This window comes from Mustela erminea, chromosome 10 (genome assembly GCF_009829155.1).
Source record: "Mustela erminea isolate mMusErm1 chromosome 10, mMusErm1.Pri, whole genome shotgun sequence".
Classification (NCBI taxonomy): domain Eukaryota; kingdom Metazoa; phylum Chordata; class Mammalia; order Carnivora; family Mustelidae; genus Mustela; species Mustela erminea.
This window is the reverse complement of record NC_045623.1, coordinates 61671780-61684160: the sequence shown is the minus strand read 5'-3', so window position 1 is coordinate 61684160 and position 12381 is coordinate 61671780. Positions and strand designations below refer to the sequence as shown.

Sequence of the window (12381 nt, the reverse complement as noted above, 5' to 3'; positions counted from 1 at the left end):
CTTGGTGAGCCTGGGAACTCTCCTAATGTCTCTGAAACTCAGTTCTCATCGAAACTGGGGGACATGGGCTTGCTCAGCATCTCAGGTGGGGGAAATGGAGGTAACAGTGCCCCGTGTGGGGACTATAGAAGTTCATCTGGGATGGATTCTGAGGCCTGGCCCAGCGACAGCAGGAAGGGGGCCCGGCTCGCTGTCTGACATGGACGTTCTGGCCCATGTGCCCCTTATGTGCTGTCCCTGGTGACTTCTTAGGTAACCAAAGTACATGGACTTCCCACCCTCTCTCTCCATCTTTCTCCTGACCTCCTCTCATCTAACCATCATGATTTCTTAATGCTCTTGCAACGTGCTTTGTCATAGAGAAGATGGGAGGGATGAAGTCCTTCACCCTAATTACTACTCGATAAACACTGGTCAGTTTCTGGTACTTTCGCAGTCCTTCACTCTGGAATGACACAGGTGTGTATGCAGAGTTTTTAGTTCTCTTTGCCTGGCCCCTTTAGCCTTCTTGTCATGTTTTAGGCCACAAGTGCAGAGAGAGTTCTGAAGATCGGGATCCTTCAGGTCCAGACTTGTATGGACATGTCCCAGATTCCCCCAGCTAAACCTGAGAAGAGAGGAGGAGGTTGTTTTGGGAAGGCAGTGATTGATGAGTACGCCCAGCAGTTCTGACTTTTTTCAAATGAGGCCCCAATATAATTTAGCCAAGGTTCTCTTTTCCTTTATTCCATACTCTGTTAACAGGGTGTGTCTCAGTTGTATTTGTTCCCACTCATAGGTCTTCCAAATAGAAATTAATTCATTTGAATGATCCTGTTGATTCCTATCTCGTTCTTCTCCAGAGCCAATACAAACCCTATACCCTGCTTCGGAATTCTAGTCAAGATGGTGTCAGATCTTACTTTTGAAAATTAAATGCCTCTCTTTAATCTGGTCCATAAATAAGAAGTGCAGCTTGGCCAGTATAAGGGTGATGATATTAGGATAGGCTCCATTTCTCTGGGTCACTGAATGTACCAGGCACTGTACCAAGGCCTATAATAGACTATGCCACATTTAATCTTTACAAGTCTATAAAAGAGGTCCTATCTGCCCCATTTTTCAGATGAACACCCTGAGGACTGATGACATACAGCAACTTAGGACTAAACATGGAGAGTCAGACCAGTCTCTCAATCTGTGGTCAGATTTATGAGACAATATCTGAGACTAGACAGTGGTATCAAAGCAAAAAGTCATAACAAGGGAAGCTCAGAAGCCAATCAGGAGCCAAGCAGGAGGAGAAAGTGTCTGCAATTCAGCGGTCAGAAATCAGGGCTATCTGGGAGAGGTGCTGTGGGTTGGGTGCCATGTGCTTGTTACAGGGAAAAGGCTGTGTCATCCTTGCCTGCACCTGCTTATCAGCCTTGTCTCTAAGGCCGCCGGAGGCATCTTTTTAACTGAAGTCTATCAGGGAGAGCTGCTTTCCCTAACAGCTGGCTCAGAATCAAAGGAGGACATTGGCTGTGTCATATTTGAGAAGCACTCGATTAGTCCTCTGCTCATTCCTGGGGTTGTGGCAGAAATAGAAGATACGGTTCTGACACCAAGAGTCCAGGTCACTATGTGACATTGAAACAGAACTAAGAGTCCATCTGGTGACCGGCACACAGAAAGGGTGCCCTCTCTCCTCTCACTCGCTGCCTCCCCTTCCCCCACCCACGCCACCAGCCCCTCCTCCCTGACTCATGGGATTCACCAGGAATTGTTTACCCACCACAGATTGTTTAGGCTGTGAAAAAGATGCAAGCTATGATTTTTACATCTTTGGGGTCCCACAGCTCTTGGAGTTTTCAAGCTGGTCTGAGCTCCCTGGAGCCAGTCAGGCATATGTATAGAGGAGGCCAAGGGTGGCTTCTTATCTGCAAGGGAGACAAAATTGTGGGAGATCTTAGGCAGTCCTCAAAGTTTTCATGGCTCCTCCGTCTCTTGCAAAGCAACTTTGGGTGTGCGTTAAGTGTATGCGAATGAGAAGCATATGGATTAAGTTTCTATTGTGATCACATACAGATTTCAAAGTGATGAAGAATAAGGAATTCGGGGTTTAGCAAGTCCAAAATAGTTGGCAAATAACTCAGGACATTGCAAGCAGCATTGGGCTGCCTCCCTCCATCCCAAATTTGGGGACTGTTTGGTTGGGTGACAAACCCGTTCAGTGCCCTCCCTGCCTGCCAGCTTGAACTGCTCGGCCCCAGGAGATACCTGTGGACAGGTTTCATGTGTTCCTGTTTTGCTTAAACTCAAATAAGGGGATTGGATTTCTAGAAAGGGCATACTCTCTACTAGAGGACTCTTAACCTTTCAGAAACCTCCAAACAGAGAACAAGAAAATTTGGCAAGCCTGAGTTTTATGAACTATGTGCTACTTATAGGTGATTGAACATGTGTCCTGTGCTATTGTTGCTCCGAATATCGGTGACATTGTTGATAACTTCAGCCGTGTGCTGCAGTGGGTGATTTAGTTTATAAAACATTTTATAGGGTGCCTGGGTGGCGTAGTGGGTTAAGCCGCTGCCTTCGGCTCAGGTCATGATCTCGGGGTCCTGGGATCGAGTCCCGCATCAGGCTCTCTGCTCAGCAGGGAGCCTGCTTCCCTCTCTATCTGCCTGCCTCTCTGTCTACTGTGATCTCTCTCTGTCAAATAAATAAATAAAATCTTTTAAAAAAAACATTTTATATGCATCTTATATACTAAATACATATTATATGCAATTTATAGATACAGGTATGTATATGAACACATATAACATATGTTGTGACAGCTGACAGTATAGAAGTACAGAGGGTAAAGGAAGATGTAAGAAGAAAGAACTCAGCCAGTCAGGGTTTAGAGAAGCTTCCCAGAGCAGATAGTATTGAGCTAAATCCTATAAAAGGACTTGGAAGAGTTAGTCAGGGGAAGGTCAGAAGGAATGCCTTTTAGACAGAAAGAGGAGCATTTATCAAGACATAGAGATGAGAAAGAAAATGGCACAGCTGGGGGAATTTCTAGGCTATGATGGGCTGGTTGGAATAAAAATGACGGTACTGTGAAGAAATGGTACCATGTGTGATAAGTTAAGACATATAGATAAAACCCAGGTCAGAAAGGTCTCATATGCCATGGGGAAGTCCTAAAGCATGTAAGGGAGTGATACAATTATAATTAGGTTTGTGTGTTAGAAGGATCATTGTATTGGAGGTAAGGAAGTTGAATTCTCTGAGCAGGGTTTTTGGGGGTGCAGGAGAAGGGCAGGATTTGAGACAGAGAAACCAGCTTAATTACTACTGCACTAATCCAAGCAAGAGATGATAAAGAACTAGAGCAATGTAGCAATGGGGAGAAACAAGCTTTGTTTAAAAAATAGAGTTGACAGTATATAAGGCCTAATGTGGGGCAGAGGAGAAAGATGACTCCGCGTAAGGTTAAGAATGGTATCTTAGGGTCGCCTGGGTGGCTCCACGGGTTAAAGCCTCTGCCGCCAGCTCAGGTTGCAATCCCAGAGTGGTGTGATCAAGCCCCACATCAGGCTCTCTGCTCAGCAGGGAGCCTGCTTCCCCCACCCCACTCTCTGCCTGCCTCTCTGCCTACTTGTGATCTCTGTCTGTCAAAAAAATAAATTAAAAATTTAAAAACAAAGAAAAAAGAATGGTATCCTAGTGGTTGGGTAGATGGGAAGACAGGGACCCCAGCACAAGAGCATCCCTGGGAGGAAGGATAGAGGGTTCTGTTTTGGACACATTGATTAGACATCCAGGTCAAGTGTCCAATATGGAACTCAACAGCAAAGACTGAGTTTGGGAGAACAGTCTGGGATTCAACAGCATAAAAATTGTCATTGCATCCATGGGAGTAGATGGTCTGACCCCATGGGATGTGGTGAATGACAAGCATGGATGAGTGAGTCCAGGAGGGAAGAGGAAGGAGAACCTCCCAAAGGGACAGAACTAAGAAGGGGTAGAGCCTGGACCTGAACCCAGGACTTGGGACTCCAGATCCTTCCACTGTCCCAAAAGGAAATAGAGTTAAACCATCTGTTATTTCACATTTCTTGAGAGCATATTATGTCCTAAGATTTTTATACACATTATACCACTTAGGACTCACATAGAACTCTGTGGGAGGTGAGATTATCCCATTTATAGATGAGGAAACCGAGTCTCAGACAAATTCAAAGGCACGTGGCTAATAAACAGCCTAGCCAGAATTGAAACTCAGGTTTTTCTAACTCCAAGGTCTGTGCTCGCATTACTAAGTCACATTCACTGTCTTTGAGCTAAGAGGTATCTCCTCACTATTTCGTAGGAGAGGCAAACAACTCATTACAATTTCATCTGAGAAGTACAGAACTCGAGGTCAAGGCTAAGAGCTCCATTCAAAAACCACATTCTCTGTGCTCTTTTTTGTACTGTGTAGTGAGTTGGGAGTTGGCTGGAATGTGTATAAATGGTTTTTTTCTAGTAAGACGATAGCACAGTCCATTTGGAGGGAGAGATGAGCCACCACGGAAATACTCAGCCCCACACATGCCTGCGGCTACCCTCTGAAATTCCCAACCTGGCTGGAGGCACTCAAAACAAAACCTCCTATTCCCTCCCAGGACCACTGGCGCCTGGAGCCTGCCTGCTGCCCCTGCCAGAGGTTTAGACCAACCTCAGGGTGATGGGGTGGGGGCAAGGCAGAACAGAAATTGCTAGAGTGGCTCCCTGCTCAGAGCCCAGTCATCTCTCCCAGCAAGAGGTGTGAGCAGGCACTGCAGGGCAACTCAGCTGACAAGAGCATAGCCTTTGGTGAAATGTAGCCAGTGGCATCCATGCATAGAGCCAGCCTGGGCACAGGCATGAAGAGGCCGGGACAAACGGAGAGAGGCTTCTAATCCCTGCTCGACCGTCTCTCATCCTTGTGATCCTGGGTAGTTGGCCTACCCTCCTCATGCCTTTGTCTTCAGCTATCACATGGGCTGTGCTTGTTGGACTCCACGTACTATCTAGGGTAATTGCATGTTTCAATACAAATATAAACTTAAAAATCACTTCATACCTGAGTTCCCCCCAGCCCACTGCGTACCTTAACTTCTACTAGCTTGCAAACCTTGGGATGATACATGCCTCTGATGCCCATCTTTCTGTATCTCTTCATATTTGAAGCCATAGTTTGAACTTCGTGTGTATCCAAGAAATATTTGCTGAGTATTTGCTCAGTGAGTGTCAAATATTATGGGTAGTAGCCGTTAAATATATTAGATACATGGTGTCAGTCATCAAGAAAGGCCCCTGGTAGTCCTGGACATGGTCACGAGGGTAGCCGGGCAAAGTTGATACTTAGAGAAGCCCCAAGAGACCACTGGGTGGGATCCCCTGAGCCACCTGGCAGAGTGTGTGTTGAAATAGCCTGCCAGAGAATTCTGATTGGCCAGCTGGAGAGGAATGACTCAGCTTCATGGAATCTTAGATAATCTCAAAGACAAAGGAGATACTAAACATTCTCATCCAATCTGTTTATTTTATAGATGAGGAAAGTAGAATCTGCAGAGGGAAATAAGTTCATAGCCTGGATCTTGTTTGGATCTGAAGTTACTCCAGTTTTCGATACTAGCCATCTGACCTCCTCCATTAGATTTCCTCGTTTGAGGGGTCAGTATAATGATAGGACTTCCCTCACTGGGTTGTCATGAGTATTAAATGCTAGAATGTCTGTAAAGAGCCTAAGAGAGTATTTGGCATGTTGTAAGCCTGCAGTAATTGTTAGCAACTACTCTTTTATTATTTCTTATTGTTACCCTTATTTCTGTACTATTATTTCTTACTGTCATTGCCTGACTTAGAGGGTGGCTTCACTGAGACTATTTACCTTTTCAAAAACCGTGTTTTTTTTTTTTTTTTAATGAATTTTTGACCAACAGTAGGGTGTATTGGTACAAAAATATACCTATCCTTCAACCTTATGACCTTTACATTAAAGTAGAATTAGGAGCTGTATGTTCTCATGAAAACCAAAATGAGTGTGAGCCCAAAATGAGTGTTTCCACCCAGGCTGCCTTCCTTCTTGACTTGAGGAAACACTTACTTCTCCTTCAGGGCCTGGCTCACACAGCTCACACGTGACCACCTCCGGAAAGTGCCCGCAGCTTGGGTTTCTACCACGCTTGCCCTCCCCAACCTGACCGTAGTACTTTACACACTTTTTTTGTAATTTATACATTTCCGTCGCTTGTCAGACCCCTAGTTAGACGAGGAGCTCTTTGTGGAAACGGGTCATGCCTTCCTTATTAGTGATTATCATTGTTATTATTATTTTACTTCATCATTTTTATAGGCTTGATCCTAATCTCAGTGCCTGGCATATAGTGAGCAACCAAATGTTTTGTTTTATTGCAGTTTTCTATAATTTTATTTATATCACACATAATTAAAGAATATAGCAAAAGTCTACATGGTGCTTCAAACCCTACCAAATTGAATACTCATGTGCCACCACCCATGAGAAAGAGTATTATGGAAGAGAATATTTCTAGTACCTTTTAGGTATGAAGGTTTAACCATACAATTCAACAAATGTTAACTAGTTTCTTGTATTTTGCTTAATGTTCTAGCTCTTAGAGGTAGTTTTGAATTTGAATCTTGATTTGGACGTATTCCATCATGTGGAGCATAATATCCTGCCACGTTTATATCCTCTGAAAACATGATAAGCTTTTCTTCTGAATCATGTCTACTTCATTGTTAAGAATATTCACTAAATCAGACCACGGGCCAATCTAGAGACCTTCTTACCAGGCCATAATTACTTTTGACTGTGGTCATTCAACTCTGTCCCCTGACTGTTCCATCATAAGCTTTATTTCAAGGAGAACCAATGTGTATTTGGTATTAAACATATAATTAGCTATTTGTAGTTGATGGCTTATTCTGTCTTCACCAAAGTCCTCCAACGTTTGTATCAGTCCTCCCTTTTTTGAACTGAGGGAACTGAAGCCCAGAAAGATGAGGTTGTGTGAGATCACCTGGCTAGAATACAGCAGGCTGGAATAGAATCAAGATAGGTCTTAGACTCAACCCACACTCGCTCCTCTGCCCTTCATAAGCCTGTTGGGGAAAATTTTTCAAAAGCTTTTTAGAAATGCAGATTCCCTGATTTGTCGTCAAGGCCAGAAGGTTTGTTCCATTTGAATGAGTCTGTGTTGGCTATGTGATGGCCCTTGCTTTCTGCCCTTGGGAGCCTAAGAAGGATTCAAAGAAGCAATGGTAGCCTAAAAATAAGACCATACTTTGGCAGAGACAAATTTAGAACCTGCAGAGTGTGGTGCCTGGCTGCTTTGCATTTTTATAACCCTGGACATGGAGTTAAACTCTCTCTGCTTTAGTTTACACATCTATTCAATAGAAATTGTGATGAAATCTTCCCTCGGGGATTTTATGAGGGTTACGTGGTTTAATTCCTATAATATGCTTGGAAGAAGGCCTTTAGTAAGTACCCAGTCAATCTTGACTCTTGTTGTTGCCAATAGCACTGCTATGACTAGGAAATCAATGTCCTCTATAGACAGTTGTTATCAGTGGAGTAAAATGAACTCCCTTCTTTGGGTAACAGAACAGCCTCCAGGCCAAGATAGCCATCGGCATGAGAAAGAGCTTTCACAAAAATATCTTTAAATGTTTAGGTTTATTGCAAAGAATTAAAGCACACAGCAATATACAAATGTGCTCCTCCCACCCCTCTGTCAAAACAAACTATTACTTGTTTTCTCCAAGAACACAGGGTTTAGAGGCGATTGGAAACGCTCTGGGAAACATTTTTGTGTGTTGGTTTCCTTGCTTTACTTAGATGTCTGATGAGAAGCATGTGCCATTGCAAAGGAGTGAGCACAAACGGGAGTCAGCTCAAAACCTCTCCCTGGGACAGAGCCAGGCAGAGCCTTCACCTGACATTTCTGAGCAGCATACCCTCATCTTCCAGTGAAGCTCTGCCCTGGCTGACTCAGCAACAAGCTTAAAGAAGTTGTGAGATGGGGTGGAGGTAGGGGGTGATGCGTGACCTTCCAAAGCAATTTATGTGTATGAGTTAAAATTAAAACATATCATACGATTTGAGGGCAATAGCTGCCTGGGTTCAGATCCTGCCTTGGGTGGTTACTGTGTGACTGTGGAGGTCTTATACAACAAACTCTTTGAGACTAATCTATCAAATGGGGCCGAGAGTTCTGGAAGGGAAGGGGTGCAGGGCATTGACAGGAGATGATTTGACTTTGGTGGTTATCCATCTTCCTGTTCAAACACTGGGTCCTAAGTGGTTGTGAATATGAGCTATCATATCCACCCCAGAGCCACTCTGGGATGAGTAGTGTCTAGGCCCGGCATGTGATCAATTTTTATGAGCAAAGACAAAGTGACAAAAACAAAGACCATTTAGTGTGTGCTCCTTCTGGCTAGAATAGTCTCTGTATCATATACACATACACAAACACATGCTTATACACAATCATATGTATATTCACACACACACCCTCACACCTACTGAGTAACTTCTGTCTGTGGTTTACATCTTAATTCAGATATTGCCTCCTGAAAAAGGCCTTCCGAGACCCCTAGACTAAATTAGGTACCTCACTTATTTGCCCTTATAATACCTTTTGATTTTCATTCATTTATTTATCACAGTTTATAATTACACATCTGTGTAAGGATCTGATTAATAGCTATCTGGGGTATCCAAAGATTTGTCCTGTTTGCCCAGGACTGCAGGGTTTTCTAGGACATAAGACCTTGAGTGTTAAACCTAGGAGATTCCCGGCCAAACCTGAAGGATGGGCCACTCTCATCTGATCCCATTTCAAGACAGAATGGTTCATGAGGACAGGGACTATGCTGCTTTGTTTCATATTCATTGCCAGTGCCTGGCACCAGCTTGTACCACAGAGGGAATTCAGGAAATACCTATTCAACCAACCACAAAATGAATGAATATGGCATTGCAAGCCAAACTGTCTTTTCTTGTAAAAGTCTTTCTTTTTCCCCTGACATTCTTTCTATTTTAGGGGCTAAATGTCCCTTTTCATAAATTCTATTATTTCACAAGATTTAAAGTTGACAGTGTTATGTAGTTCCCTTGCCTTCCCTCACTTTCTTCATATCTGAGGGTTGGAAATCCTACTGATTTGAAGACTCACAAGTTTAGTAAAAAGGGAACTGGATTAGTGCGGGTGAAGACATTTAAAGAAAGCTTGTTCCAGTGTCAAAATGCTGGACTACAAATTTCATGAGGACAGAAATCATGAATATTCAGTTCAATTCAATATCCCCAGGATGTGACAAAGTACCAGATATATAATAAGGACTGAATAAATATTTGTGGGATAAATGAATGGATTTTCTACCTGTCCAGAAGACATGTGGGAGTAGACCTAGTATGCTTCACTCCCTTCTCTTCCCCACCCTTGAACTGCATGCCTCCACAACCAGAAATATATGTCCCTGCTAGATGGGCAGGATGAGAGGCATGTACCATTTCAGATGAGGTAACACGTGATCCATCCTTGTTTGACCTGGTTCGTGTCTTGGTGTATTCTCCTAACACCTGAAAGAACTTCTGTGGAATAGAGTGTCTTGAATCCTAAGAGAACCTCTCCCTCACTTACATGGCTTTGTTCAAGCCATTCCCTTGACCTAGCATGCATGCCTGGTCTATGTCCTGTTCTCTAAGACCATCCATGCCTTGCATGCTCTGTCCCTCCATAACATTCTGTGTTTTCTCTTTATCATCCTGTAGACCACACTGTATCCTATTTGTCTGCTTACTTGTAGAGCTCCCCTCTCAATAGGTAGCTTCTTGAAGACAGGAACTCTGATTCATCTCTGTATCTCCAGCACCCAATTAAGGGAGATAGCATGCTGTTAGTTGTGACTAGTGAGTATTTGTGAAGGAAGGGAATGTATCAGTTATCTCTCACCATGGAAATCCTAGATGACAAACACACAGTCTTTGGTGATGTAAAACAAGTCATGTATTTTTGTTCACAGGTCTACCAGTTGACTGGGTGATTCTGGTGATCTGGGCTTGTTAGTGCTGGTTGACTAGGATGATTTGCTGATCTTGTTTGGGCTGCTTCTTATATGGGAGACATCACTTGCTTGTCCTTCTGTCCAGCAAGCTACTCTGGGCTCTTCTGGCAAAGGTAGAGAACCAAGAGGAAGAATAGAAGCATACAGTCCTCTTGAGGCCTAAGCCTGAAAAACTGGTGCAGTGTCTCTTCCATCTCATTCTGTTGGCCAAAACAAGGCACAAGGTTGACCCAGATTCGAGGGATGGGGACTCCGCCATCAATGAGAGGAGCTGCCAAGTCACTTTGGAAAGGGGTTGGATACATGGAGGGTAGAGATTGGGGACCATTTTTGCAATGAGTCTGCCACAGAGAGGGAGCCAACAAGGAAGTGTCTCATCAGTTTCTTTCCAAAATGATCTCTTTTGCTACCCTGACATCTAAATAAATTTATCAGGAAGGCTTCCAGAGATGAAACCAAGCCCTTCCTTCGGAAGGAATGACTTTATTATCAAAGAAGGTATTTTTTTTTTTAGGATTTTATCCATCTATTTGACAGACAGAGATCACAGGTAGGCAGAGAGACAGGCAGAGAGAGAGGAGGAAGCAATCTCCCTGCTGAGCAGAGAGCCTGATGTGGGGCTTGATCCCAAGACTCTGGGATCATGACCTCAGCTGAAGGCAGAGGCTTTAACCCACTGAGCCACCCAGGCGCCCCTCAAAGAAGGTATTTAATGGGAAGTTGAATTTCACAGTCATAGAAACATCAGATAGAAGGAGGTTAAGGCTTCTTTCTCGCCCTGAGGATCAGTTATTTTCATCTACTTTGCCTCTTTCTTTTCAGATCAGCAAAGATCCAATTTTTGTACCGGGTGTCTGGGGCCCTTATTTCTCAGCCATGGTCCCTGGGTTCTGGCTGAATGAAGGTGGTCAGAGCGTTACTGGAAAACTGGTAAGTTGACACTTTCTCAGTATGGTCTAAATGTTTTTATAGTCTTGATCAGCCCATTCTGTCACGTTAACCATATACCCAGTATCTGGAAGATTTGCAGGCTCCTAAATCAGAACACTTAGCTTTGTCTTAGCATACCGCTTAACATATGGTGCATAGGCAGCATGCATTTGCCAAAGGAATAAATGTTGGTCCAGGCAATGATGACTAACCCATCTTGTCACCTATCTTTCAGACAAAAATCCTTTTTTTTTTTTTTTTCATGGCAGTGAAAGTGGTATTTTACTTTGTAAAAAGGACCAACTAACTTACCAGCTGAAACCCGTTAGTGGTTCTCCATAGCCTTGGGGATATCATTCACATAGTTTTCTGGGCATGTCATATTCTCATGGTTCATTCCCCCCAGTCGCACGCATGTACTTGTCACTGAGTCTAGATTACCCTACCTGCAGCTTCCCCATGACTAATGTTATTCTACTCTTCTGTGCCTTTGGATGTTTTTCTTTCCCTGCTCAGAAAGCTCTTTACCACTTGGATAATTTTACTTGTCCTTTAAGACACAACTCTATTTTTTTTTTGATTTTATTTATTTATTTGACAGAGAGAGAGAGATCACATGTAGGCAGAGAGGCAGGCAGAGAGAGAGGAGGAAGCAGACTCCTTGCTGAGCAGAGAGCCCAACGTGGGACTTGATCCCAGGACCCTGGGATCATGACCTGAGCCAAATGCAGCGGCTTAATCCACTGAGCCACCCAGGCACCCCAAGACACAACTCTATTTAGAATATTCTGTTATTCTTATTGGTTTACTAATCTGTCATTTCCAGAAAACTAGGAGCTCCTTAAAGGCAAAGGCCATATTTGACATTTCTTTGCATCTAGCTCAGTGGCTGGTTTATAGAAGGTAGTTGATAAAAATTTGGTGAATTTGTGGGGTTGTCTCATAGGGAAGATGGAAGACCCATAAAAACAAGATGAGTACTGTACCAGAGGGACAAAGCACAGAGTTGGCATAAAGCTAAAAAAAACTTTTTGCAGGGGATAAGGCATTTATGCTGAGTCTTGAAAGGTAAATAGAGACCAACCAGGCAAAGAAGGGTAGATATACTCCTCTAGGCAGGAGAACTGGTGTAGGAACAAAGATATGGGAGTGACAAATAATAAGGCATATTTGAGGTTATGGCACATAGGCTGTGACATAAACTGTTATTAGAAGAATGACTGACAATGAAAGTTAGAGAGCTGGATAGGGAACACATCATAAGTCCTTGAAGAACATGCTAAGAAACTGATCTCTCTCTGGCAGACCAAGGGGGAGCAGTGCAAGGTTGGAAGAGTACATGCTCATGTTCAGGTCTCAGGTGGACAGACCGGC

The 12381-nt window shown here is 43.6% G+C and overlaps 1 protein-coding gene across 15 annotated transcripts in view; it reads left to right on the top strand.

Moving 5' to 3' along the window:
* FGGY (FGGY carbohydrate kinase domain containing) overlaps positions 1 to 12381 on the top strand; it is a 520049-nt gene that overhangs the window by 375988 nt on the left and 131680 nt on the right. For all 15 annotated transcript variants that reach the window (XR_004276097.1, XR_004276096.1, XM_032301938.1 and 12 more), the window contains one exon: positions 10900 to 11007. Coding sequence is in view for 13 of the 15 variants with exons in the window: in XM_032301938.1 (XP_032157829.1) it covers positions 10900 to 11007 (108 nt within the window). In the remaining 2 variants the exon portion in view is untranslated. The remainder of the gene's footprint in view (positions 1 to 10899; positions 11008 to 12381) is intronic.